The sequence below is a fragment of the Macrotis lagotis genome, chromosome X (assembly GCF_037893015.1).
Source record: "Macrotis lagotis isolate mMagLag1 chromosome X, bilby.v1.9.chrom.fasta, whole genome shotgun sequence".
In the NCBI taxonomy this organism is placed as follows: Eukaryota; Metazoa; Chordata; class Mammalia; order Peramelemorphia; family Peramelidae; genus Macrotis; species Macrotis lagotis.
The window spans coordinates 651,934,924-651,962,884 of record NC_133666.1 but is presented as its reverse complement, the minus strand read 5'-3'; the positions used below and the strand labels follow the sequence as shown (position 1 = coordinate 651,962,884).

General features: G+C 40.8%; 1 protein-coding gene across 3 annotated transcripts; it reads left to right on the top strand.

The window, feature by feature from the left end:
* Window positions 1–27,961, top strand: SPMAP2 (sperm microtubule associated protein 2). 3 transcript variants are annotated; one of them, XM_074204925.1, is made up of 7 exons: window positions 1–182; window positions 8,835–9,008; window positions 10,021–10,082; window positions 10,694–10,763; window positions 11,923–12,040; window positions 20,235–20,391; window positions 27,557–27,961. In XM_074204925.1, the coding sequence occupies exons 1-7, from the start codon at window positions 73–75 to the stop codon at window positions 27,793–27,795; spliced, it is 930 nt and encodes a 309-aa protein (XP_074061026.1). In that variant the 5' UTR covers window positions 1–72; the 3' UTR covers window positions 27,796–27,961. The 3 variants fall into 3 exon arrangements, with proteins under 3 accessions (XP_074061026.1, XP_074061028.1, XP_074061027.1); XM_074204926.1 differs by lacking the exon at window positions 1–182 and adding an exon at window positions 2,087–2,265; XM_074204927.1 differs by lacking the exon at window positions 8,835–9,008 and having other exon boundaries at window positions 2–182.

Sequence of the window (27,961 nt, the reverse complement as noted above, 5' to 3'; positions counted from 1 at the left end):
GGGGGAAAGTGAAAGAAAAAGAAGGGACTTTAAAGGAAAATCATAAGCAGAGAAGTACTTCCATGAGAGGTAATGGAAGTAATTAAACATTGCCATGGGTCTTTAGTACAAAATGTTCACCTGGAAGTTCTTCCTTTGGAAGTCTGTCTTCCCATGAAGGGTATGAGAACTGCCACAAAAAGGTACGGTTGGAAAAAGAAAAATAAACGAATGACCCCAGTCTGGGATAAGGGAGGAGAAAAGAGAGACCTAGACCCTATCTGTCATCCACATTGTCTTAAATATCTGGGTAGAAATGAAGAGAATGGGGAAGGGAGGAAGAAAGAGAACCACAAAATATTCAGCCTCTAAATCCAAACGTTTGAATGACCCAAATTGCCCTATTTTTGATCTTGAATTTGAGGCTGTTTCTGTTTTCATTCAGATTTGGGGGTAAAGCACTAATAATGGAACATTAAAAGGCAGCTAGGTCCAGAATTGACCTTGGAGTCAAGAGGACAGGAGTTCAAATCTGGTCTCAGATGCTTGACACTTACTAGCTGCATGACTTTGGGGAAGTTGCTTAACCCTCATTGCCTCAAATCCAGGCCCATTTCCAATTGTCCTTATTTATATCTGACCACTGGACTCAGAGGATGTTGAAAGAGTAAGTGAGGGGCAGCTAGGTGGCACAGTGGATAAAGCACCGGCCCTGGAGTCAGGAGTACCTGGGTTCAAGTCCAGTCTCAGACACTTAATAATTACCTAGCTGTGTGGAAGCCACTTAACTCCATTTGCCTTGCAAAAACCTAAAAAAAAAAACCACCTAAAAAAAAAACCAAGATAGCTACAGCTAGTCTTGGAGTCAGGAGGATGGGAGTTCAAATTCAGCCTCAGCTAGTTGTCACTTACTAACTGTATGACCTTGGGCAAGTCACTCAACTCTGACTGCCTCATATCCAGGGTCATCTCCAGTCATCCTGATTCATATCTGGTCACTGGACTCAGATGACTCTGGAGGAAAAAGTGAGGCTGATCACTTAGCACTGAACCCCCTCATTCAAATCCAATTCATGTGCTTGTCATGGTATCACCTCCCTGATGTCATGGTTGTCTTTGAGAATGAAGGACAAACATTATTATTATTATTATTATCATTATTAGATTTTAAGTCAGAAAGATGTAGGTTCAAACCCTGGCTCAGGATACCATACCAATCGTATGATCTTGTGCAAATCACTTCACAAATCTAGGCCTCATTTTCTGTCTCTCTAAAATGGAGTAACTGGACTATCTAACCTCTAAGATTTTTTTTCATCTCTAAAGCTATGACTCTCATCCATGACCTATATTTGAACCCAAGTTTGGTTACTCCCTAATTTCAAACTAAAAAGGAGATGTTCAAGTCTATCCACCAAGATAGGTACTATGGAGAGTGGCTACAATGCAGAATGAAGAATAATCATTATGACACCCAACAATTCACAGAAACAAAAATGGAAGAAAAGTCAGCAATATTATTCATGCTTTCAAACATCTTCAGATAAGTATACAACTAAACAACAGGCAAAATTAGACATCCTAATGCAAGAAGGCAAATTTGATTTCACAGGTATACCCTGTAGGATTGATGGGATGAGATCCATGGCTTTGACATGACTCTAGATAGATATTCAAAAGAAACAAGATTAGTAAAAGGCAAGGTGGGATTAGTATTTTATATTGAGAATATGAGAAAAATTCAGAATGGTGAAACATAGCGGAAGAGAATTTGGCTGAAGACTGATGGAGGGAGAGACAGAATGGTTTTGCCAATGGATTATACTACAAATCACCTGAGCAGAAAAGAAGCAATAGTTCCTAAATCTCAAATAAAGGCACAGCTGAGCAGAGATAAGGGACTTTTGATGTCTGGACATCTACTATTTCTCTCCTTCTTCCCAAAGCAGAACAACTACAAATATCCTGATTTGACTCAATGCTCATTTTGTCAAGGGAAACTTCATTCCCAGATCTGATTTTTACCAGTAGGGAGGAACCAGTAACTAGGGTGATAATGACGGAACCTTTGGAGTGATGTGAATTTGTCATAAAGAAAGAACAGAAAGAAGGGCAGGCTTCTATGCAACCCAGATTTCAGAAGAGCAGTTTCTAAAGGATTCAGAAACAGAAAAGGCAGTATCATAAGAACTTAAATTCTTCAGAGGAAGCCAATCAACTCAGGAGATAGAATTCTGTGAGATTAAGCATGTTACAGAAGGGTATCGTGCCTGGGCTACATAGTAGGTGCTTAAAAATATTTATTGATTATGATTATTAAGACATCTGAATGAATTCTTTCTACCAAAAGCAGAGCAGTTGATAACTTCTTGACTTGATTTCATAATAATTTAATCTTGAAACTGCTCTCTCCAAAGTTACCAGTGATTTCTTACCTGCCAGATCTGATGGTCTTTTCTCAACCTTTATCCTTCCTGACCTCTCTGCAGCTCCTGACACTGCTGACTATTTTCTCCTGGATACTCTTTGTTTGTTTGTCCTTTTGTAAGGGAATGAATTCAAGGGCCAGTGCTCTATCCACTGTGCCACCAGTCTCTTCTGTTTAACTGTTAAGTTATTGTCACTTGCAGATGACTCCCAGATCTATTTATTTCATTCTCTCTCTGTCCCCTGAGTTTATCCTGTATTCTCAGTTGTCTACTGAATAGTTGAAACTGGTTGTCCATTAACCATCAATATTTCCAAAACAGAACTCATTTTTCCCTAAAACTCATCCCTCTTCTTACTCAGAGCTTTTGTGACCCTGCACTCTTTCTATTCTTTCTCAAGGGTTCCAGTCCTAACCAATTTACCTACTGGACTTTTCAAATTGGATATCCTAAAGCAATTTGAAAAACCAAGGTGCTCAGTATTTCCCTCCCCAAACTTTTCCCATTCAAAACTTTTTATTGCTTATTAAGAACACCCCTGCCCAGTTTTCCCAGATTTGAAACCTCAGGTTCCTTTTTGATACATCATTTTTCATCATCCCTCATTCCCAATTAGTTGCCACATCTTATTGTTTCTCCCTTTGGGAGATGTCTTATAATACGCTCCTATCTCTCCAATTACAGCCACCAACCTAGAGTAGACCTTTATAACTTCTTGCCTGGACAGCTCCTGGGTGACCCAAACACTCAGGCAACCCCAAGGTTGCCTTCCTTCTACTCTATATCTTGAATATGCTTATTTGTTTACATGCTGTCTCTCTCACTGGAGAAACTAAACATTTATGTAACATCAACTGTGCACATTTTATGAATAGCATTTTATTTAATCTGTGCAATAGTTCTGAGGTAGGTACTACTATCCTCACTTTACAGTTAAGGAAATTGAGGCAAGTGAAGATGAAGTGACGTGCTTAGGCTCATGAAACTAATGTCTGAGGCTAGATTTGAATTCAGGACTTTCTGATTCCAAACCCAATACTCCAAACCCAATATACCCACTGTGACACATTATAGTTTGTCCTTATTCTTGAAGAGGACCATGACATCAGGGAGGCGATACCATGACATACACATAAATTGGATCTGAGAGGAAGTGCTGTGCTAAATCCCCAGCCTCACTTTCTCTTCCTGAGACATCTAGATCCAGTGGTCAGATATGGATCAGAATGACTGGAGATGGCCCTGGATGTGAGGCAATCAGGGTTAAGTGACTTACCTAAGATCACACAACTGGTAAGTGTCTTGAAATCTCATTTGAACTCAGGTTTTCCTGACTCCACAACTGGTGCTCTTATCCACTGTGCCACCTACCTGCCCTATTAGTATGTAAACTCCTTAAAAATAGAGATGATCCTGTTTCAGTATCCCCAGTTTAACAGTGCCTGGCACCTATTAATTTTTAATACCTTAATAACTATATAGTTATCCAGCTAGCTAACTACCTCCTGTGGGCTTAGTTATTGTCCCTTGCAGATGACTCCCAGATCTATTTATTTCCTTCAGTTGTCTACTGGATGGTTGGAACTGGTTGTCCATTAACCATCAATATTTCCAAAACAGAACTCATTTTCCCCTAAAGCTCACCCCCTCTTCTATACTTCCATATTTACCTATTTCTGTCAAAGGCATCACTTTTTTCCCCCAATATCTCATATTTATTACCTAATTATACTCATCTCCTCACTACACATATCTAACCAATCTATTGGACATTTAATACCTTCTCTACTCACACAGATGCCATCTTAGTTCAGGCTGCCATAAACTCTTTTTTTTAGGTTTTTTTGGCAAGGCAATGGGGTTAAGTGGCTTACCCAAGATGCCATAAGCTCTTGACTGGGAACAACAATAATCTCTTGCCTACATTTTTGCCACAGCTTCCTGAATGATCATTCTGACTCAACTCTCTCATGACTCCAATCCATTCTATACACACAAGCTACTAATATGATTTTTCTACATGTACCGTTCTCCCCTACTCAATCACCTCTAGTACTTCCCTATTACCTCATAGGTGTATCCAACCCACAGCCTCATGTGGCCCTCAAAACCCATTCAGGTAATAACGGGTTACATTATAGACATAAATATATATTAAGTTCTATATGCAATCCATGACAAGTTTTCGTTGGATGATGTGACTCAGGAAAGCTAAAAGGTTGGACACCCATGAAAGTCTAGGATAAAATACAGTCTCTTCTGTTTGACTGTTAAGGCCCTTGACAAACTGGCTCCAAATGATCTTTCTTGCCTCATTATGTATTACTCCCCATTCCAGTTCAAAATTCAGCCAACTGGTCTTATCTCCATGCCTCACACAAAACTCCATTTCCCTGCCTTTGCACTGGCTATCCCCCTTTCTTCAAATGTACTTCATGTTCACCTCTACCAATTTAAAGAAGAGAATCCTTCTCTTCTTTAAAGATGTACCTCAATGACAACTTTTTTCTAACATGAAGCCTTTCCTGATCCCCTCAGAGTCCAATGCCCTTCCTCCCAAATTACTTTGAATTTATTTACACTTGTTCTCTTTATTTTTATTCTCTCTCTCTCTCTCATATATACATATATATATGTGGGTATATACATATTGTAGTAAGGAAGGACAGACGGAAGATAGAGAGGAGATGATACAAGAGACAATGAAGATGAAAGGATGGCATGGGATCACTTGTGTATTTAGAGGGGTTTACCTTGGCAAGAAAGAGGGCTACCTCATTATGTGAAATAGGAGTAAAGTGATGTGAGATAAGAAAGAAGTGAGAAGAGGATGCTCTCAGTAAATTAGCTATATTTTTTCAATGAAATATGAGGCAAGAATCTCAGCTGAGACAGTTGAGGGTAAAAGGAGTCATGAGAAGTTTGAAAAGGTTTGGAAAATGTACAGGATGGGATAATGAATTCATAAGGTAGGGTGCAGACTGACTGCTCAAGAACACAGTTGTGACTGTCTAACAAATTTGTGATGAACCCAGTCAATATGGTTTTGTGATTTTGGAAGCTTTGTTTAGGAACAGTTATGCAGGAGCAAAGGCAGAGTGGAGGAAGGAGACAAGGTGGAGGTTTGACTGGGTGAGAAATTCAAAGAAAGGGAATATTATCAAACAGAACTGGTTCACCTTTGGGTCAAGATCGAGAAAGAGAGTATAGCTAAAATAGGTATGAAAACCTAGGAGAGAACTGAATGCAAGGAATTGCAAGGCATAGGGAGAGGTGGAAGTACAATAGAAGGTGATAAGGGAGCTTCAGAGTTCATCAGCTTGGAAATGGTGCCTTTGCAAGTGATGACACTCCAAGAGCAGGACTAGTAGGGGCAGTGAAAGGGAACAGTGGATAGAGTCTAGGGCTCGATTTATATTTGGTTGAACATTTTTTTTGGAGGAAATCAAAGTTGAGTGACTTACCTAGATTTGACACAGCTAATAAGCATCTGAGGCTGGATTTGAACTCAGATCTCATGACTTTCGGACGGGAACTCACCCATAGGAAATGGCTATATAGATTTGAGAATTATTTCCATAGAGGTTGTAATTGAGTCTATGAGTATTGATGAGATCACCAAATGAGAATGCATAGAGAAAAAAGGAGCCTTAGAGAGTTAGGGAGGAGTGTCTGTGAGTCAAATACTGGGATAATTAGAAAAGAAAGAAGAGTATCAAGGAATTAGCCACAGCTACCAGAGTGATAGCCTTTGGGAATAGTCACAGTTAGCTGGTGACATGGATGAAGAGCCAGCAAAGACCAAGATGGAGCTTCAGAAAGGACATGAGAAATGTCATGAAAACCTAAAGAGGAGAATGTCCAAGAGGCTTGGCCAACAGAGTTAAGTGTGAGGAACTAGGCTAATGAGGCTTAGATTACTTGACCAATGAAGTTTCTTCCGAGTCTAAGATTCTAGAATCCTTTGTCTTCCAATTCATAGGATTTAGAGCTGGAAGGGAACCTTTGTAATCCTCCCCTCCAACTGCCTTATTTTACAGATGAGGACACTGAGGTCCTAGAGAGGTAAAGGGATTTATTTGTCACATAGTAAAGTAGCAGATAAGCAGGATTCAAACCTGGCTTTTCTGGGGCGGCTAGGTGGCGTAGTGGATAAAGCGCCGGCCTTGGAGTCAGGAGTACCTGGGTTCAAATCCAGCCTCAGACACTTAATAATTACCTAGCTGTGTGGCCTTGGGCAAGTCACTTAACCCTGTTTGCCTTGCAAAAACCTAAAAACAAAACAAAACAAACCTGGGTTTTCTGAGTGAAAAATCCTACTTATTCTTTATCACAGAAAGAGTAAGGGAGGCAGAAGAGAGAGAGGGAGAAGAAAAGAGAGGATGGTTGAAGAAAAGATAAAAGTAGAGAAAAAGAGAAGAGAGGAAGATGTAGAAGAGAAGAAAGGAGGGGAAAGGTAAGGGGAAAGGAAAAGGGGAAAGAAGAAGGGAAGAGGTGGGAGAGGAAGGGGAAAGAATAGTAGAGGGTGATAGAGGAGAAAGAAGAAAGTAGAAGTGAGGAAAAGGAGGTAGAAGAAGAAAGGGGAAGGTAGAGGAAAAGGAGGAGGAAGAATTTGAGGAGGTAGAAGAGAAGAAGAAAGAGGAGGAGAGAAGTGAGGAGGGGAGAAGGAAGAAGAGGAAGCAAGCTCTATAAAAGTAGGGGCATTTTTATTCCTGCCACTGATGCATAATTGTTTACTATATGTTTGGTATAAGATTAATTGAGAAAAAATAATAATAAAAAGGAGGTAGAGAAGGGATAGTAGAGATTAATGATAACCATATTCTCAAGTCTATGGTTGAAAAGCAAAGGCCCTTACACTAATACATTGTTGATGGAGTTGTGAATTCATCCAACCTTTCTGGAAGAGCAATTTGGAATTATGCTCAAAGGGCAACAAAAATGCGCATACCCTTTAATCCAGCAATACCACTACTGGGTCTATACCCTGAAGAGATGATGAAAAAAGGTAAAAGCATCACTTGTACAAAAATATCCATAGCAACCCTGTTTGTGGTGACAAAGAATTGGAAATTAAGTGAATGTCAATCAGTTGGGGAATGGCTTAATAAACTGTGGTATATATATGTCATGGAACACTACTGTTGTATTAGAAACCAAGAGGGATGGGAATTCAGGGAAGCCTGGAAGGATTTGCATGAACTGATGCTGAGCGAGATGAGCAGAACCAGAAAAACACTGTACACCCTAACAGCAACATGGGGGTGATGATCAACTTTAAAGGACTTGCTCATTCTATCAGTACAACAGCCAGGGACAATTTGGGGCTGTCTGCAATGGAGAATACCATCTGTATCCAGAGAAAGAGCAGTGGAGTTTGAACAAAGACCAAAGACTGTTACTGTTAATTTTTTAAAAACCCGTTATCTTATTATGTAATTTTGCTGTCTCTTATGCTTTATTTTTCTTCCTTAAGAATATGATTTCTCTGTCATCACATTCAACTTAGATCAATGTTTACCATGGAAACAATGTAAAGACGAACAGAATGCCTTCTGTGGGGGGTGGGGGAAGGGAAGTGAGATTAGGGGAAAAATTGTAAAATTCAAAATAAATTAATTAAAAAATAATAATGAAAAGAGACACAATGAATAAGAACCTGTGCAGACAGGCATAGGAGGCATCCAGGTGACTCATGTGGATAAGAATCCTGGGTCTAAAGTCTGGAAGACCTGAGTTCAAATCCAATCTGTGTGACCTTAAGCAAATCACTTAACCTCTTTTTGCCTTAATCCACAGGAGAAGGAAATGGCAAGCCATTCCAGTATCTTTGCCCAGAGAGTCCCACGTGGTTGTGAAGAGCTGAAAATGACTGAACAAGAACAACAACCCAGACAGGGCTATCAATAAGAGGGGAACTTTCTTGGCATATATCTGATGCAGGGAAGGACAGCTCAAGCTTTATTAGGTTCATAGAATTCAGAGTATCAAAGGCCCTTAGAACAATAGTAGAGCATCAGAGCACAAAGTAGGAATCTTAGTACGCAGAAGATCAGAAGAAAGGGACCTTAGTCTGCAAAACCCAGAAGAACCCAGAATTTCAAAAATGAATGAGATCTCAGAACAAAGAATTTCGAACTCTGAATGTCTTACAATCTGTCAAACCCAGATTATGTAACTTCAAAATGTTCTTAGAGACTAGACCATTTAACTCAGTCCCTCCATCTTAAAAAGGAATGGTAGGTGGTGGAAACTGAGTCCTCAAAGAAGAGGTCACACAGGAGGCAAAAATGGCAGCACTGGACTTTGATAGACTTCAAATTCAGGGCTCTTTCCATGATTTCCCACTTTGAATTTATGTCCCCAGTTTCACACCCTTTAATAGCCTTCTCCTGCCCTCAACCTTAACACCAAGTTCTTCCCAAGGGAGATCATCTCACATCCTTGTGTAAAAGATGACATACCAAATGTCATTGTCACTGAACTGCACTCATGGAAGAAGAACCATCGACCACAACACCGTGCTTCTCGACGTCACAGTAAATGCAGGATTGATGAGCTGGCCAAACCCAAGGTCAATCACCAGCTCATCATAGACAGGTGTGAACTTGGTCAGGTGTATCATTGGGGAATAGGGAGGATGATGAAAAGATCTCAGCCTGTAGTCACTTTCCTTAGTTTCTCCTTTTTGTAAAAGGGGAGAGGGGGCATTGTATGGGATGGTTTGGGGGGGGGGGGGTGGAAGGAGTCCTGCTAGCTCTAACATCCTATTTCTTTTTCCTAAAGTTCCTTCCAGATCTGACACTGAATAATTCTAAATGGTCATAGGAGCTCAGGGTCTTCACTAATCTCCACCTCCAAGGGCCTCCTGTTCCCTCCCAAACCTTTGAGATCCTTGATTACTATTTAGAATCACATTCCAGACTGGCTCTCTTCCCCCAAGACCCTTCATCCCATTCCAAAGCCCCACACAACCCTTAGATCAGGTTCATTTGAAGGCAGAGTCATAGAAAGTAAAAGAGACCTTTGTCTCTTGGAATGGAAGAGAGGAACGAGAAGTTCTATGTGTGACAGAATGGACAAGGTTCGAAAAGTCAAAAAGGGAAGGCAAGATAGATGTTACAGCAGAGAATGTCAATGCTCCAGAACTGAAGTGAGAGAACCCTGTTTTTGGGTCTTCCTCACTGTATGACCTGGTCCCTTGACAACTACTGAACTGCAGTGGGGGGACTGAATAAGATTGTCTCCAAATTCTTTGGGATTCTTTGTTGCTGAAAAAGGGTCTTAAGTGACACTGAGAGATTGATGAATCAAGAAAGAAGGGGAGTCCCTGGCTAGTGATAGAAAAGAAAGGGACCTCGGAAATCTGGTTGAAATAGCACAAACAGAGCAAAGGTCAACCCCTAGTTTCATCCACCTGAGGGTTTGGAACTGTGAAAGAATTGTATAAATGGATAAGTGGCTAGAATGGAGGAAGGGGCAACTAGGGGAAATGGACACATCTGGTCCTCAGTTCATCATATATAAAATGGGAGGGAGTGGGTTATATTATATCTGAGGTTGTTTTCAACTGTAGCTCTTATAAACCATGAAATTCTTTGGTTTCTTCCAGGCCTTCGATATATTGGGCAGATAAGCTACAACCAAATACTACCCTCAGTGTGACTTTTCCTAGTAAGTCAAGCCTATGTTCTTTACCTACTTTCCTTCCCCATTGTCGCTAAGGAAGTCTCTCTCCATCTATACATTGGTCTTTTTTTTCCTACCCCCTGCCTATTGAGCAGCTATGCAGATCCAGGGAAAGCCTGGTGACCCCCCAATTTTTATGTAAGAGTACCCCATTACTCAGAGTGAGGACAAGGGGCATGCTACTACTTGTAGGCCATTTTCTCCTTTTGGTACCTGTTCTCCCACCTATAAAATGAGGTAGTTGGCTTTGATGATCTATGTCTAAGCTTTCTCTGACTTTTATCTGTTCCAATTTTTGACCATGTTCTGACACCTCGTACTCTATGTTCTAAGGGCCAGCTAACCTGAGGCATTTTGTTCAAGGATCTCTCCTTGTTCTGATATTCTGTGTTCTAGGGTCTATGTTTGGAGGTCCCTCCCAGTTCTGTGGGATTACATTTCCTTCCTATGTTTTAAATTGAATTTGACTTGAACACAGCTTTTTCAGGAAGACACCTATTGTGCAAGGCAAGGGGCCACTCAGGAGCTGTCACTCCCTATTTGTCAGAAGGATGTATGAGTAATTCCTGGGCTGTTTTTTAAAAATTTAATTGTAGTTGTGACGCCAAGACTAGAAGAACTCTCTAGACCCAAACGATTCTATTCAACTTACTACAATGAAAGCAGGTAAGAGGGCTGAAGTGGGGGGGGGGCAGTTGCAATGAGGGAAGATAAGAGGTGGACCACCCTGCATTCACCACCATCTCATGTCACTGCCTCTTCTGACTTCAGCCAGAATCCTACTCAAAGCTGGGAAAATCCAACAGGGTAATGAAGGAATGGGGTTGGATGTCTTCTGAGCTCCCTCCCAGTTCAGGCATTGTCCAAGCTAGAGATTAAACTCTTAGAATATTAGAGCTGAAAAGTACCTTATGGAATATATAGCACAACCCTCCTTATGTTATAGATGAGGAGGCTCAGGGGTTTCTCCAGCTCCAGTATCCTATGTTCTAAGGGTCCTCTTAGCTCTACCCTACTATGTTCTAAATGCTCTTCCAGTTTAAACATTCTGTCTGATATGCTCTAGGGCCCTCCCAGCTCCGACACCCTATTCTGATGACATTCCCAGGTGTGATTTTTGTTCTAAGGGCCCTCCCAGTTCTGACTTTCTGTGTTCTAAAGCCTCTCCTTCTCCCCTCTCCCTGCCCTGTCAGCTCTGACCTTTTGTATGATTCTAACTGGGATCTGGTTAGGTAGTCCTGTGGTTATTGATAGATTAAAGGCTAGCTTGGACCAAGGCTTTCTTTAAGGGTCCAGTCAACATATCAGAGGGGAAGGGAGATAGTGAGATCCCCATGCTTCTTTTTGGAGCCCTTCTGGTAGGCCATCCAGAGCCTATCCCCTTCTGCTTACCCACAAGCATAGGGCATCAGAAAAGGATTGACATGGAGCAGTTAGATGGCACAGTGGATAGAGCACCAGCCCTGGAGTCAGGAGGACCTGAGTTCAAATAAGGCCTCAGACACTTAATAATTATGTAGCTGTGTGACCTTGGGCAAGTCACTTAACCCCATTGTCTTGCAAAAAAAGAAAAAAGAAAAGGATTGATACTTCATCATGCCCCAAATTTAGTTAGTTATTTCCATCAGGATGTGTGTGCTAGTTTCATCCCTGATGCCCAGATCCATCCTGTAGCCCCTGGCATCTCATCAAACTGAAAATTAAGGGTTTTCTGGGGAGGAGGGAAAGGGGGGTGCAGATTTTACATAGGCTTTGCCTGGGGGAAAAGGACCACCAGGAGCAGGAGAGTTTTTTATTGTGATATTCTCTGGGGGTCCACACTCAGGTCCACACCCATTTGGCCCATTTCACGGGCATCACTGGAGGCCAAGGCTTCACCTCGACTAAAGGTGCTTGCATATCCAAAACTGCGGAGCAACTTTTGGATCATTGATCCTTCTGAGGTATGTGTGTCTGCTCTGCTCTCTATCTTCTTGGTCTTTCTGAGGTGATTGCCAGCTCCTTCCATTTCCAATTATCATTCCAAAATATTGCTCTCCTTGATAATTGGAGGGAGGATATTAGATGATATTAGAAGCTCTTGGGGTTTTTTGGTAAGCTAGCACCCCCTGGGTTCTATTCTTTGAGTTATACTGAATGATGGTGGAGTCTTATTAAGTCAACAAACAATAAACATTTATAATTACTCATTATGTGCTGGGCCCTGATGACTGAGGAGTGAAGATACAAAATTTAGATAAGACATGGTCCCTTCCCTCATGGAGTTCCAGTTTACTAGGGAAATAAGACACAAATACAGAGAACTGATTAGAATACAGAATGTTTCATGATGAGTTTGTTAAGGAAATACAACCTACTTTGTGGTCCTGAGGGGAGAAGGCCACTATTGAGTGAAGAATTTTCTAGGGGAGCTATTCCCAAGAATGATAAAGGGCAAAGAATCTCACTTCCATAAAATATGGAGTAGGGAGATATTTGTAGAGTGTGAAATGTTTGTATTTCTGACATAGCCAAGGGGTTGACAACCATGCTGAAAATATAGAGGGATGTCCCTACCTGTAGAGAAGGTAAAGGAGCCAAGGGAATGCCTCTATAAATGAAGTTTTCTTTTTTTTTAAAGTGTGTAAATGTGCATATTTGTGAACCTGTATAGATTACATACATGCATATGCATAAATACAAATAGGAATAAATGCATAAATGTACATAAATAAATAGAAAGAGGAGGGGGAGAGAGGAAGAAATAGAAAAAAGAGAGCAAGGGGCAGAGCCAAGATGGCAACAAGAAGGGATCCAGTCTTAGGAGCTCTCTGATAAAACTCATAAGCTAAGAACTCTATTCGAGAGACAGAAGCCACAGAGGGACCCAGTGAGGCAGTTCTCCTACTCAAGGTAACCTGGAAAAGAGCAGAAAGGCTCTGCTCCCCGGGGTCGGAGAGTCGGCCCACCAGAGGGATGGCCCGCCAGAGCGAAAGAACTTCAGCCTCCCAGAGGCAGCCCCAGGGCGCTGGGAGTCACAGCTCACAGCAGCGGGGGAGTCTCCTGAGCTGCACCCCGAGGAGCACCAGGCACAAAGTGGGGGAACAGCGGGGGGGGGGGGCGACCTCTGCCAGAGTGAGCACGTGGAGCCCAGCCCTCAGGGCACACAGAGAGCATCTTGGTCTTTCCCCAGCCCACATCCGGAAACAGAAGCAGGCAGAGCTGGTTAGCAGGAGCCTCCAAGGCATGAGCCCATTGAGCTGAGGGAGGGGAGTGAAGAGAGACTGCAGAGTTCTGTCCTCTGCCTCTGGAACTGGACTCTGGGGCTCTGACCACAATCAGATCCTGATCCCAGTCTAGGCCCCACCATAGAACAGCACGGCCCCCCCCACCTCAGGCCTGTGGCAGAGGGGGGCATTTATGGTCATTCACAGATCAGGAGGGAGGACAGAGCCTCACACACTGAGACCCTTGTGGGAGTGTCCCAAAAGCTCAGGAAGCACCCCAAAACCAGGCCCAGGTTGGGAAAATGAGCAAGCAGAGAAACAAAAGGAAGACTATTGAAAAATATTTTGCAAATGAGCCCAAGAAGGATCAAAATACTCAGTCTGAAGATGAGGAAGCACAAGCTCCTGCATCTAAAGACTCCAAGAAAAACAGAAATTGGGCTCGGGCTATGACAGAGCTCAAAAAAGACTTTGAAAATCAAATGAGGGAGTTGGAAGAAAAACTGGGAAAAGAAAGGAGAGAGATGCAAGAAAAACATGAAAATGAAGTCAGCAGCTTAGTCAAGAAAATCCAAAAAAATGCTGAAGAAAATAGCATGCTAAAAACCAGCTTAGGTCAAATGGATAAAACAGTTCAAAAAGTTATTGAGGAGAAGAATGCCTTAAAAAGCAAAACTGGCCAGATAGAAAAAGAGATAAGAAAACTCTCTGAGGAGAACAAATCCTTCAGACAAAGAATAGAATTCAGGGAGATTGATGAATTTACAAGAAATCAGGAATCAATACTTCAAAACCAAAAAAAAAATGAAAAATTAGAAGAAAATGTGAAATATCTCATTGAAAAAACAACTGATATGGAAAACAGGCTTAGGAAAGACAATTTAAAAATTATTGGAATACCTGAAAGTCATGATCAGGAAAAGAGCCTTGACATCATTTTCAAAGAATTACTACAGGAAAATTGCCCTGATATTCTAGAAGCAGAGGGCAAAATAGAAATGGAGAGAATCCACCAATCCCCCCCGAGAAAGAGATCCCAAAACACCAACCCCCAGGAATATTAGAGCCAAGTTCTAGAACTCCCAAGTCAAAGAGAAAATATTACAAGCAGCCAGAAGGACACAGTTCAAATATCATGGAGCTGCAGTCAGGATCACACAGGACTTAGCAGCAACTACATTGGAAGCTCATAGAGCTTGGAATACAATATACCAGAAGGCAAAAGAGCTTAGAATGCAGCCAAGAATGAACTACCCATCAAGGCTGAATGTCCTCTTCCAGGGGAAAAAGATGGACTTTCAATGAACCAGGGGAATTTCAAAGGTTCCTTTTGGAATGGCCAGAGCTGAACAGAAGGTTTGATCTTCAGATACAGGACTCAGGTGAAGCATGGAGATTGGAGGAGAGGGAAATATGAGGGACTTAATGAGGATGAACTGCATGTATTCCTGCATAGAAAAATGACACTGATAATACTCATATGAACCTTTTCAGTTAATAGAGCAGGTAGAGGGAGCTTTTAAAGTTTGAAGCACAGGAGAAAGTGGAATTCAAAGATAAAATATGGTATAAAAATGGAGTCAATAGAAAAAAAGGGAAATGTAATGGGAGAAAGAAAAAGGAAAGGGGGAATAGGCCAAGATATGTCATATAATAAGATTTTTCTTTATTACAATGAGCTATTGCAATGATATGGAAGGGGAGAGGCAAGGGGGAATGAGGGAACCTTTGCTCTCATCAGAGGTGGCTAGGAGAGGAAACACCATATCTACTCAATGGGGTATAGGCATCTGGAGTAAGAAGGGGGGGAGCAGGGGGAAGGGGGGGGGGGGATGTGAACAAAGGAGGAGAGGATGGACCATGGGGGGAGAGTGGTCAGATATAACACATTTTCTTTTTTACTTCTTGCAAGGGGCTGGGATTGGAAGGCCTGCCCAGGACCATAGGACCAGGTGGATTCTGGGCCTAAGGGGTAGTATGGGGGCTCCGGGCTTCTTGGCCCCAGGACCAGGGATCTGTCTGCTGCGCCACTCAGCAACCCTACAGCAGAGTCAGAGTGAAAGGAGAGAGAAAATATAGTACATGGTAATAGAGAAATAAGAAAGGAAGGAGTTGCGATCAGCAATGGCAACGTTGGAAAAATATGGAAGACTTATCATAAAGAATGTGATCCACTCACGACAGAGTTGATGGTGTTGGAACAAAGACTGAAACACATTTTTTGTTATTATTATTTGGAGGAGTGTACAGGGCAAGTGGGGCTGGGTGGCCTGCCTGGGGGACACATAGCAGGGTGATCTTTAGGTGTCTGGGGCTGGATTTGGACCCAGGTGCTCCTGGCTCAAGGGCCAATGCTCTGTCTGCCACCCAGCCACCCCTACTATTATTACTATTTTATTTTATTTTGGGTCTTTTTTTTTTCCTTCTTTTTGGTTTTTGCAGGGCAGTGGGGATCGGGTGGCTTGCATGTCACACAGCTGGGTGATTGTTGGGTTTACAAGGCTGGATATGGGCTCGGGTGCTCATGGCTCCAGGGCTGGTGCTCTGTCCATTGTGCCACCTGGCCATACCTACAATTATTACTATTATTTTTTTAATTTTAATTTTTTTTCTCTCCCCTTTACTTTTTTCGCCCAAGCAAGTATATCTATATTCATGGGGGAGGGGTATTTTGTTTACTTGTAAACAAGAATATTTTATTAATGTAAAAAAAAATTTGTACAAAATGAGAATAAAAAAATTAAAAAAAACAAATAGTACATGTAAAAAAAGAGAGCAAAAGAGAATTATAGGGGGGAAAGACAGGGAAGAGAGATAAAGAGAAAGGAGAAGAAAGAAAGATGAGGAAGAGAAGAAAAAAGGGAGGAAGAGAAGAGAAGAGAAGAGAAGAGAAGAGAAGAGAAGAGAAGAGAAGAGAAGAGAAGAGAAGAGAAGAGAAGAGAAGAGAAGAGAAGAGAAGAGAAGAGAAGAGAAGAGAGAATTCTTTGGGCAGTTTTAACACTACATATGAATAGCTTTTCTGTAACTGCCAACAAGTTGCTGTTAGGTCATCAAAGTGACACAAGAAAGAAAAGAAAGGAGGACCACTGTACACATGTCCTAAAAATACATAAACTTTTCCTGGAGAGCTGGACCTCTGGGGAGGAGTCAGTTACTTTATCTTCAAACAGTGATGATATACATTTGAAAGTGCAGTTGAAAAGAGCTCATCCAATAAGACTTGGAAAAAGAAGAGAGGAAGAGAGATACCTGAAAAGACCTGAAGATGATTCACATCTTAATTTAAAAAAAAAAAGAGAAAACAGTCTACAAACAATATATCAGTGAGCTTGTCTTCAATTGTGGGTAAAATTTGAGACTGTATCTCTAAAATGTATTTCCATGGAAGATATGTTTGTCCACATGGGTTACCAAAATGTGGCTCATGGGAGGCAGCATCTTAGCTCTGAACTTCCCCTGAAGAAAGAAGAGCCAGGATGAGAGTTGGGCAGCTAGGGTGTGCAGCAGATAGAGCACCAATCCCGGAGTCAAGAGGACCTGAGTTCAAATGTGACATTTGATACTTACTAGCTGTATGACCTTGGGCAAGTCACTTAACCCTGTTGGCTTGCTTCTAGGGCCATATATAATCATCCTGATCCTTATCTGACCACTGGAACTAGATGCCTCTAGAGGAAAAAGTGAGACTGACACAGTACTCCCCTCATTCAAATCCAATTCACTTGCCATAGTATAACCTCTCTGATGTCATTTTCTTTTTCAAGAACAAAGGACAAACATCAGTTGGTAATGGAAAGTTAGGCAAGTCCCAAGAGCACCAACAGGTTGGGCACCCTTTAATCTAGTCTCCAAGAAAGTTTTTTTTGTTGGTAGCTATCAGGGTTAAATTCCTTGAGTTATACTGAATGATGGTGGAGCCTCATTCTTTAAGTCAACAAACAATGAATATTTAAAAATATCCATTACGTGCTGGGCCCAGATGACTGGGGAATGAAGATACAGACTAGACATATCTATCCTCTCTAAATATTGTTGATTTGAGGTACAAGGGGTTCAGAATAAAAAAAAAAACATTTCACTTAAGAGCTGCCCTTAAAGGGGGAGGGCTACAACAGACTTTTGCCTCCATCTTAATCTTTTCCACCAAAAGGCTATTTAGGTTAAAGACTATCCCAAAGAGTGAATAGCAAGTAAATCCATCTTTCCAAGCAAATAGCAAACAGAATCAGAGGAGAATGTGTCAGAAATTTTCCAAGAATGAATGAGTTGTTTAGATGGAGTGAGATGAAAGCTCATCTCAACCAAGAGAGATACAACACTCACTCATCCAAGGGGAATTCCCCCCAGTCTTTAGGAAAGAGAGCTAGAATTCAGAGGTTCATTGAGGAAGCAGCTCTCCCTATATTCCTGGAATGTTCAAAGTCTGTCCTTCATTATGTATCTGGAGTCAGTGCCAAAGAGAGTCTGAGATCACATGGGTCCTTTCTCAAAGAAGAATGTCTTTCCTCTACCAGGTTCTCACAAGAAAGTCAGTCTTCAGGTAGACTCTCCACCAATCCAGAATCTCCATCTGTATATTTAGCATACAAAATGTCCACATAACTTTATAAAAGAGATGTTTAGTCAGCAGTTAGAAAAAGGCCACTAAGCGATCACCAGAATGCATAGCTCCTGGAATGGAAAGAGTCCTCTTTGATAGTTCAAATCTGGTTTCAGACACTAACTAGCTGTGTGACTCTTACCAAGTCACTTAACCTTGTGTGCTTCAGTTTCCTGGAGAAGGAAATGGCAAACCACTCCAGTATCCTTGCCAAGAAAACTCCAAACGGGCTCAAGAAGAGTTGGTCACAACTGAACAACAAAAGAAAAGGAAACTCACCCCCAAATCCAAAAAAGATTCCATCAAGATTAGTTTACACTCATATATCATGGGGGATACAATTTTAGGAAAATATTTGACAGTCTCTTAAGTTTTATGTGGGGTAAAGATGGAGAGATAAGAAAAACTGAGGGCCCTGCAGAATAGTTCAAAGACTTTCAGGTGACAGTATACCATATCTCAGGAGCATTTTCATTACTGATGGAAAGTATTGATTATCAAATGTCATCAAACTAATTCCCAAGACCATAAACTGAGAGAGCTAGGGCATCCAGGTGGCGCCATAGTACAACGGAGTGCTGGTTCTGGATTTAGGAAGACCTGAGTTCAAATTTCACCATAGGCTTTTACTATCCGTGACCTTGAACAAGTCACTTCAGTTTGCCTCAATTTATTCAACTGTAAAAACGGAGATAATACTAGTTCGCTCTTCCTAGTTTTTGCAAGGAACAAATGTAATTGTAAAATATTTAGCAATGGGCCTGGCTATTATTACTTATTCTTTTTTTTTTTTTAGATTTTTCAAGGCAATGGGGTTAAGTGGCTTGCCCAGGGCCACACGGCTAGGTCATTATTAAGTGTCTGAGGCCGGATTTGAACTCAGGTACTCCTGATTCCAGGGCCAGTGCGCTATCCACTATGCCACCTAGCCACCCCCTATTACTCTTATTCTTATTATAGTTAGTAGGAACTTTAGAGAGATTATCTCATTCAACCTCCCTCAGGCAACCGCATTCAGGATATAAATAGTGCTGGACAAGCAAGAATATATTGGGTTGAATTCAATATAATGAAATTCAGTAGATATAAATATAAAGACATGTACTTGAATTAAAAAAAAGACAATGTGATCAAGTAGGGAAAGGGAAAGCATGGGTGGATAGGAGTTATTGAGAGAAAAGACTGGGGTGAGGATTTTGATGGGTGACGGTATTGCCAGTCTTAACACAATGCCTGAAACATATTGACACTTATTAAATGGTGTTGACTTGATCTGACTTGACTTTTTCTGACAATCGACTCAGGGCACAAGAACAACACAAATCAGCAATATGATATGGGAGCCAAGAGAGTTAACCTCCAGAAATGAGAAGGTCACTGTCTTCCTTTACTCTTCTAGTCATTTGAATTAGTCTGTCTCATTCTAGCCCAACATTTTAGCTAGGACATCGACAAGCTGGATAACTTCCAATGTAGCCACGTAGACATGATGGTAAAGGATCATGTCCCATGATGATTGGTTGAAGGAGCTGAGAAAGGTTAGCCTGGAAAGTAGAAGACTTAGGAGCAGCAAAAAAGTGGTCTTTATGAATTTGTGGCAAATATTCTTCGTTTTGCAGGGGTTTTTTTTGGGGGGGAGGGCAGAATCAGGAACAATGGGAGACATTTTGGAAAGAGTTGGATTGAGGCTGGGTGTCAGAGAAAAAAAAATTCCGCAATGGTTAGAGTTGTTCACAAGTTACAGGTGGAGACCCAGAGTTTTAAGTGACTCACTCAAGGTAACATGGGAAGAATGTGGCTGGGACAAGTTTATACCTGGGATACCCAAGTTCAGATGGGGCCACTAAGAAGTTGTTGCATCTATCACTTGACCTGTAGACAGGTCCCCTCTTAAACCTTCCTAATTAGGTGAGATCTGATTCTAAATGGGAAAACTCTCCCCTTGACTTCTAGCTTCCCCAACTTCAAGTCTTAGCTAAGACCTACCTTCTGCAAAAGTCTTTTCTAGTCCTCACTTTTAATGATTCCCTCTGAGACTCCCCACATTTTATTCTGTAACTATATTGCTTGCATGTTGTCTCCCCATTACAACGAGAACTCTTTGAAATTAGGGGACTGTCTTTTGCCATTTTTTGTATTCTGAGTATCTATTAGGCTGAATGCCTTAGCACATGTTTGGTACACATTAGGTGCATAATGTTTATTGCCTGACTGACATGGATAGTTCTAGAACTGTACATTAGTGTGAGCAAAGAGTAGGAAGAGAGAGGGATGAGAGCTTGCTAGCCCCATACTAAAATATTTGCTTTCTTCCTCCCCCCCCTTTCCTAGATCCAAGTTTCAAAGGCAGCACAACTGGCCCAACCTGGACCTCGAACCCTGGAACTGGCAACCCCCAGAAACAAAAGTCTATCATTTACTGAAATATACTTCACAGAAAAAGCTAGGCAGCGATATCCAAACTTAAACCGGATCTACACTTTGGCTAGTAGGTTGCCTGTATTGAGAATGTTTCCATTTACTAGCAGTCCTGTTCCATTTCCCCTCTAATTCTAGAGGAGAAAAGAAGTTGAGTCATGGAGGGAGATATGAAGGAAATTTTGGTGCCCCTGTCTTCTTGCCTCCCTCATGCCAACCCTCTCTATTGATCTGACAGTGTCCCAAACTCCACCATCAGGAATTCTCTCCTTCATAATTGTATTATGCTGTGGTAGTAGATGTTCAGTCATTTTCAAAAATGTCTAATGCCTTGTTACCCCATTTGTAGTTTTCTTGGCAAAAAAACTGGGTTAGCTTGCCATTTTCTTTTCCATTTCATTTTACAGATGATGAAAATGAAGCAAACAGGGTTAAGTGACTTGCCCAGGGTCACTCAGCTAGTAAGTATCTGAGGTCATATTTGAACTCAGATTATCTAACACCAGTCCCAGCTCTCTATCCATTGTGCCACCTAGCTTCCCCTAATAACATATGATATTATATATATATATATGTGTAATATATATATATATATATAATATATGGGGTAGCTAGATGGGTCAGTGAGTTCAAATTGAGCCTCAGAACTTGACTTTTACTAGCAAGTCACTTAACCCTGATTGCCTCACAACCAGGGCCACTGAACCCAAATGACTCCAGAGGGTCAAGTGATGCTGGTAACTTAGCACAGAACTCCCCTCACTCAAATCCAGTTCACATACATGTCATGGCACCACTTCCCTGATGTCATAGTCTCTGAAAATGAACAGCAAACATCATCATTAATAATATATATCATAGTATTACATAATACTTCATAGACAAATAGAAATGAAAGTTACTATTGTTATTCTTATAGGCCCATAAAGTCCTAATCTAAAACTTTATCATAGAGGTGACTTGGATTCTCAAAAGTTATGCCAGTCAAGCATAACTACCATTATGGAAAGGATCTATTTTTCCTCCTATCTTCTTATATGATTTTGTTTTTCAACTAATAAGCATTTATTTTCTTGTCACCTCCTCCAATTTAAAAAGGGGTGAAAAAGGAACATATACACAGTCAAGCAAAACAAATTCCCACATTGTCCATGTTCGAAAGCATATGCCTCATCCTGCACCTTGAACTCATCATTCCTCTGTCAAGAGGTGGATAGCACATTTCATTATAAGACCTCTGGAATTGTGATTGATAATTATATTGGTCAATCCTTAGTCTTTCAAAGTTGTTTGTCTTTAAAATGTTGTGGTTCCTGTATAAATTGTTTTCCTGGTTCTATTTACTACATTCTGCATCTGTTCATACAAGTCTTGCCAGGTTTCTCCGAACCTATGCTGTTCCTCATCTCTTATTACAGAATATTGTTACAATATTTTCATACATAATAATTTAATCAGTCATTCTCCAATTGGTAAGCATCTCCTTAACAGTCTAAAAAGTTTTGACTGTGGTTTCCATAAAAGATCCAAAGATTAGCCTATTTTTGTATAAAACAAACCATTAACACTGTTCTGACCTCTTGTGGATAAATTCTTTGGCTATACCAACCCAAGAAACAAAGAAAAAACAAAGTAGGTTCCAAACTGGTGCATCCCCTTTCACTTCTGCAGCAGTAAGGATAAAGAGGCATCAGATGTTAAGAATCACACACTTTTTGGACTGTCAATAAACATTAACAGCTGTTGGTACTCTAAATAAGAGCTCTTCATCCTGTGATAGAGTGAATATACTATGGAGGGACTGAATCATATCAGTGTTGACATTCTTGTTAAAAATGAAAACAAAATCCAGAAGAAAGTTAGCACTAAATGGAAGAATGGTTTGCAAATTCTCTTGAAGAGATGAACAATGAGGACACTAAAAGAAGTTAGAAACTGACCTTAGTCAACAAACATTTGATCAACTTTACCAAGTTGAGAGATGGATATCAGAGATATGCTTAAAATATAAGCTCAAGAAGCAATATAAAAGTTTATAGGAAACATGATGAGATCAATCCAGATCGTTCTGAGAGTATTTAAGGATAAAACTGAAAGGAGGACAACAAAAAAAATGGAAAAGATTGGAAAAAATTTTAGAATAAATTTTCTCCTTAAAGGACAGTGGTGCCACCATACTTCTCAGAAGGAATTCATCAGAGATTGGAGCAAAAGAGGAGAGAATTGGGGGGTTGGAGAGGCACAGACATATTGAACTCAAGCATGAAGAAACCCAGAGAAATCAGGAGGCAGAGTTGAGGCGAAAGAGTATTTGAGGAATGAAGGAAAACTGGAGTCTGGAGTATGGAGTATGGAGTCCCCCTGTGAAGGGAGCAATGAGAGCAGTGCAGAGACGAAGGTGATGGGGGATTCTGGGAGCAGGAGGGAGAGGCAATTTAAATAAGGTATAAAGAAGATTGTAAAGGTAGGAGCAGGTCAGGCTGTGAAGAGCATTAAGAGTCAAACAGACGGGGAGGCTAGGTGGCGCAGTGGATAAAGCACCGGCCCTGGAGTCAGGAGTACCTGGGTAAGTGGTAGGCAAACCACTTAACCCCATTTGCCTTGCAAAAAAAAAAAACCCTAAAAAAAAAGAGTCAAATAGATCAGCCTGGAGTCAGGAAGACCTGAGTAACTTAACCTTTGCTCGCCTTGATTTCATCATCTGTAAAATGGGATACAGCACCTACCCCCAGGGTTCTTGTGAAGACTGAAATAATTGTAAAATGTCTGGCATAGAGGAGGCATATAATGTTAATTACTGTTGTTGTTAGTTGATGATGATGCTGCTGAAAGTAACTGAAAGCCATTTAGTTTACTGTTTAGGGAGATGTGATGGTTGGATCTGCACGTTGGATAGATCATATTAGTAGCTGAGTGGAGAATGGTTTGGTGAAGTGATGAGGACTTGCACCAATCACTGAGTTAATAAGCATTTATAAAGAGCCTACTATGTACTAAGCCTTGGAGATACAAAGAATAGTAAAAGATGGTCCTTACCCTTGAGAAGGTAATAATCTAATAGCAAGACAACATCTTAACAAATATGTACAAAAATAAGGCATATACACGACAAATAGGAAATAAGATCAGAATTAGAAATAAGACTAAAATTAAATGGAACTGGAAAAGGCATCTTGTATGTAGGAGGTGGAATTTTAGTTGGAACTTGAAAGAAAGGAGGGAAGCCTTGGGGGGGAGAGGAGGGGAGGAGGGGTCTGCTAGAGAAAATGTCTGCAGTTAAGAGATGGAAAGAATCATAAGAAGCAAGTGTTACTGGATTAGAGAATATTGTAGAGGTGTAATTTATAAGAAGACTGAAAAGATGGTAGGAGAGAAGGTAATTAAGGTCTTTGAATGCCAAATAGAGTATTTTTATTTAATCTTGGAGTTGATTGAGAGCCACTGGAGTTGGTTAAGAGATGATGACGTAGTCAGACCTATACTTTATAGGAAAATTACTTTGGCATTTAAATAGAGAATGAACTGGAGTGGAGAGATATTTGTAAGAAGATGGTAAAAGTAAGAGTTTATTTAACGGGGGAAAGATTTTTGGTGGAGGGGTGGCTAGGTGGCTAGATGGCGCAATGGATAGAGCATCAGCCCTGGAGTCAAGAGTACCTGAGTTCAAATCCAGCCTCGGACACTTAATAATTACCTAGCCATGTGGTCTTGCGCAAGCCACTTAACCCCTTTTGCCTTGTAAAAACCTACAAAAAAAAAGATTTTGGTGAAAAACTAAAAGTCCATTTTTGAACATGTTGAGTTTAGGATGTCTAGAGGACATCTTTTTTGAGATATCTGTAATGTGAGACTGGAGGTGAGTAAAAAGATTAGAGCTAGATAGGTAGATTTGAAAATCATCAGCATAGAGATTATAATTGAATACATAGGAGCTAATGAAATCACACAGCAAATGAGTATGGAGGGAGAAAAGAATAAGACTCAGAAAAAGATAGATGTAAAGATATCCATAGTTGGTAATCTTGATGTTTAAGAGACTAAGAAGGGGTGGTTTGACAAGTTGGAGGAGAATTGAGAGAAGTGCCTCAAAAACCTAGAGAGAAGAGAGCATCAAAAAGAAGAGGATGGGGGTGGCTAGGTGGCACAGTGGATAGAGCACTGGCCCTGGAGTCAGGAGGACCTGAGTTCAGATGTGACCTCAGACACTTAATAATTACCTAGCTGTGTGGCCTTGGGCAAGCCACTTAACTCCAATTTGCCTTGCAAAAACCTAGAAAAAAAAGTATATTGAAAAAGAAGAGGATGTTCATCAGTATGAGGGGCTGAAGAAAGGAAAAGATGAGAACTAAGAAAAGGCCATTGAATCTGGCAATTGATATCATTAGTAACTTTAAAGAGAGTAGTTTTGGTGTAATGCTAAAGTCAAAAACCAGATTGTAAGGGATTGAGAAGAGGGAAAGTGGAAGAACCTATTATGTATTTTAACCACCAAAGATAAGAGAGAAATAGGATCATAGTTACTGGGAATGGAAAGATCAAGGAGGGTGTTTGAGGGAAATACAGATTTTTTTGTATGTAGTAGGGAAGCAATTATTAGGGAGAAAGTGAAAATAAAAATAAAAGAAATAGTGGAGATGATAGAGGGGGCATTTGGAGGAGCTAGCCTTGCCAGGGAGAGACAGAAATGAAGGCTGAAATAGTGGTAGAAAGCATTTCTAGGTAATAATGACATGAGAGGGAGGGAAGAGGGAACTATTAGCAAATGGTCTCAATTTTTTTTCAATAAAATATTAGGCAACGTTCTCACCTGAGAGGGTCAGGGAAAAGGAGTCATGGAAGATTTCATGAAAGATGAAAAAGTTTGGAAGAGTGACCACAGAAACTGAGATAGTGACTTAATTAGGGAATCCATTAAAGGATTGTCAGCAATTGTGAAGATGCAGTTGAGATTATGGACAAAAACAAATTTAAAGTAGACCTAATCATAACAATTTCACAGTTTTTTCCAATTCTATTTAGCAGCATGTGTATAGGAGTAAAAACAGTATAGGGTAGGACTCATCTAAGACTTGGGCTTGACAGATCATAATAGGTAACATAATGTTAAGGGGATAAAGAAGACAACTGCAGAGTTTATTTGGTCCTCCAAGGGGTCAAGATCAGGGAAAAGGAAAGAGTGGCTAGTGCAGGGTTGATGGCCTTGGAGGTAACTAAAAGTTGAGGGATTAGTCCTAGTATACATATAGAGCAAAGTTTGGGAAGGGAAGGAAGATGAAGAGATAGAAAAATCAATAGATTATGATCTGATAAGGGAATTTTCACCACCAGAGTGGTGACTGGAAATGGAGATAAGGGGACAAATATGAGACAGGTGGAAATGTCATGAAAGTAGCAACAAGACGAGGCCTGACATGATATTAGGTATGTGGGATGAGTGTAAGTGTGGTTGAGGTTTTGAGTTAAGTAACTGGAAGGAAGATGGTGCCCTCTACCATTATAGAAAATCCGGAAAGAAGTCATGGTTTGAGTAAAAGAGAAAGGAAGTTCATGACAAATGGTCTCTATTTTCTTGTTAAAATAGGACTCAAGGTCCTCTGCTCTGATATAAATGGTTTAAGGAAAGAAGAAAGAAGAAAATCATCTCAGAAAGGAAAAGAACAGGATTAGTCATGGAAGAGTCTAAGAATGACTAGCAGCAAGGAGGGCCCAATGGATATTGAGATTAAAAACTTGTGTTCGATCCAGTCATGCAATTATGTAACTTCTCACATCTGACAAGGTTACTAGGTTCCCCACCCACTTGGATTCAAAATCTCAGTTCAGAATTCTAGATATTTCACTCCCTCTCATTGCACATGTCCCATCAATTATCAAATCTTGTTGTTTCTGCCTCCCCACACACACACACCCTGATGGGGGTCTCAAATGCATTCCTTCTCTTTCCTTCATATGGCCACTAATAGTTCACAATAGGTGCCATGGCAGTGGCCTAGAAATTAGTATCTCTGCTTCAAGTCTGTCCCTTCTGCTCAAGTGATGTTGCTAAGGCTCAAGTCTTGAGTAGTCAGGTGGCACAGTGGATAGAGCACTGGGCTTGTAATCAGGAAGATTCATCTTCATGAGGTCAAATTCAGTCTTCTTGTTTGTTGTTTGTCCCTCATTCTTAAAAAAGACCATAACAGGAAAGTGATACCATGACAGGCATGTGACTTGAATTTGAGTGAGGGGAACTGTACTAAGTCACCAGCCTCACTTTCTCTTCTGGAGCCAGTAGCCAGATAGAGCTCAGGACAACTGGAGATGACCCTGGATATGAGGCAATCAGAGTTAAGTGACTTGCCTAGAGTCACACAGCTGAAGTCAAGTGTCTGAGGACAGATTTGAACTTCAGTCCTCCTGACTTCAGGACTAGTGTTCTATCCACTGCACCATTTAACTGCCTTAGACACTTACTAGCTGGGTGACCCTGGGCAAGTCACTTAACCCTGTTTGCCTTTAAAAAAATAAAATTCAAGTCTGATCATGTCATCCCCACCTCAATAAACTCTAGTAATTCTCTGTTACCTCTTACCTCTGTGATCAAATATAAACTTTTCTGATTAGGTTCTAAACTATCTCTAATTTCATTACACATTCTTCTTTATTTAATACATTATGGTCTAGTTACACTTGTCTTCTTCCTGTTCCTCATACCTCACAACACTCCATCTTTTGTCTTTGTGTCTTTGCATTGACTGCCTTCATTCCTGGAATACTCTCCTCCTTCAACTCTATTTCCTTGGATCTCAGGTCAGACAGTCCTGGGATGCATATAGAGCAAAGTTTGGGAAGGGAAGGAAGTTGAAGAGATAGAAAAACAATAGATTGTGATCTGATAAGGGAATTTTGCTGCTCTACTATTTTTTTATTATTAATATGACCTTAGAAAATCTACTCTTCAGATGGAAAGGACTTTGGAAGTTATCTCATTTAAAACCTCCATTTTACAGATGTGAAAACTGAGACCTTGATCAATCCCCAGTCCCCCCCTCCTCTCATCAATTTCTCCATCTGAAAAATGGAAGGATTGGACTAGACAAGTACCCAAGTCCCTCCCAGCAATGGTTCTATGATGCAGTTTGGAAGTACTAGAACCTTTAGGTTTATACCTCCTTCCTTAAATTGCCTTCCTCCTTGAAGTCTAGCCTATAGCTCTGCCCAAAATTAACCCAATTCTTTCTTGTCTGTCTTTGCAGTGCCTAAGGTGCTTGATGCTAACTACACCTATAACAAGCCCTGCTCCTGGGAAATTTCAGAGGGGACCAAGAACACCATGGCCAGTAAACGAACCGTCTCCTTGGCCAAACCCAAGGAGCGGAAAGATTTCCATGAGGAGCATAACCCCTACTGTGTCTCAGAGGCTGCCTTGAAGGCAGAGCCTTCTCCTCGAATCTATGAGCTTGCCACCCCTAAAAGAGTAGTCAGAAAAGTCTGAGCCACATGAACCTTATCATCACCTCTCTCGTGTTTCCAGATGGCAGCAACACAGCCTCTACTTTTAATTAAACAACTTCAGTATATCTTCCCAGTGCAAGCTACTTTGAAGGAGGAGGGACAAAAATGGAGAAAAGGGCATAGTAGTAAACTTAAATTAACTTTAA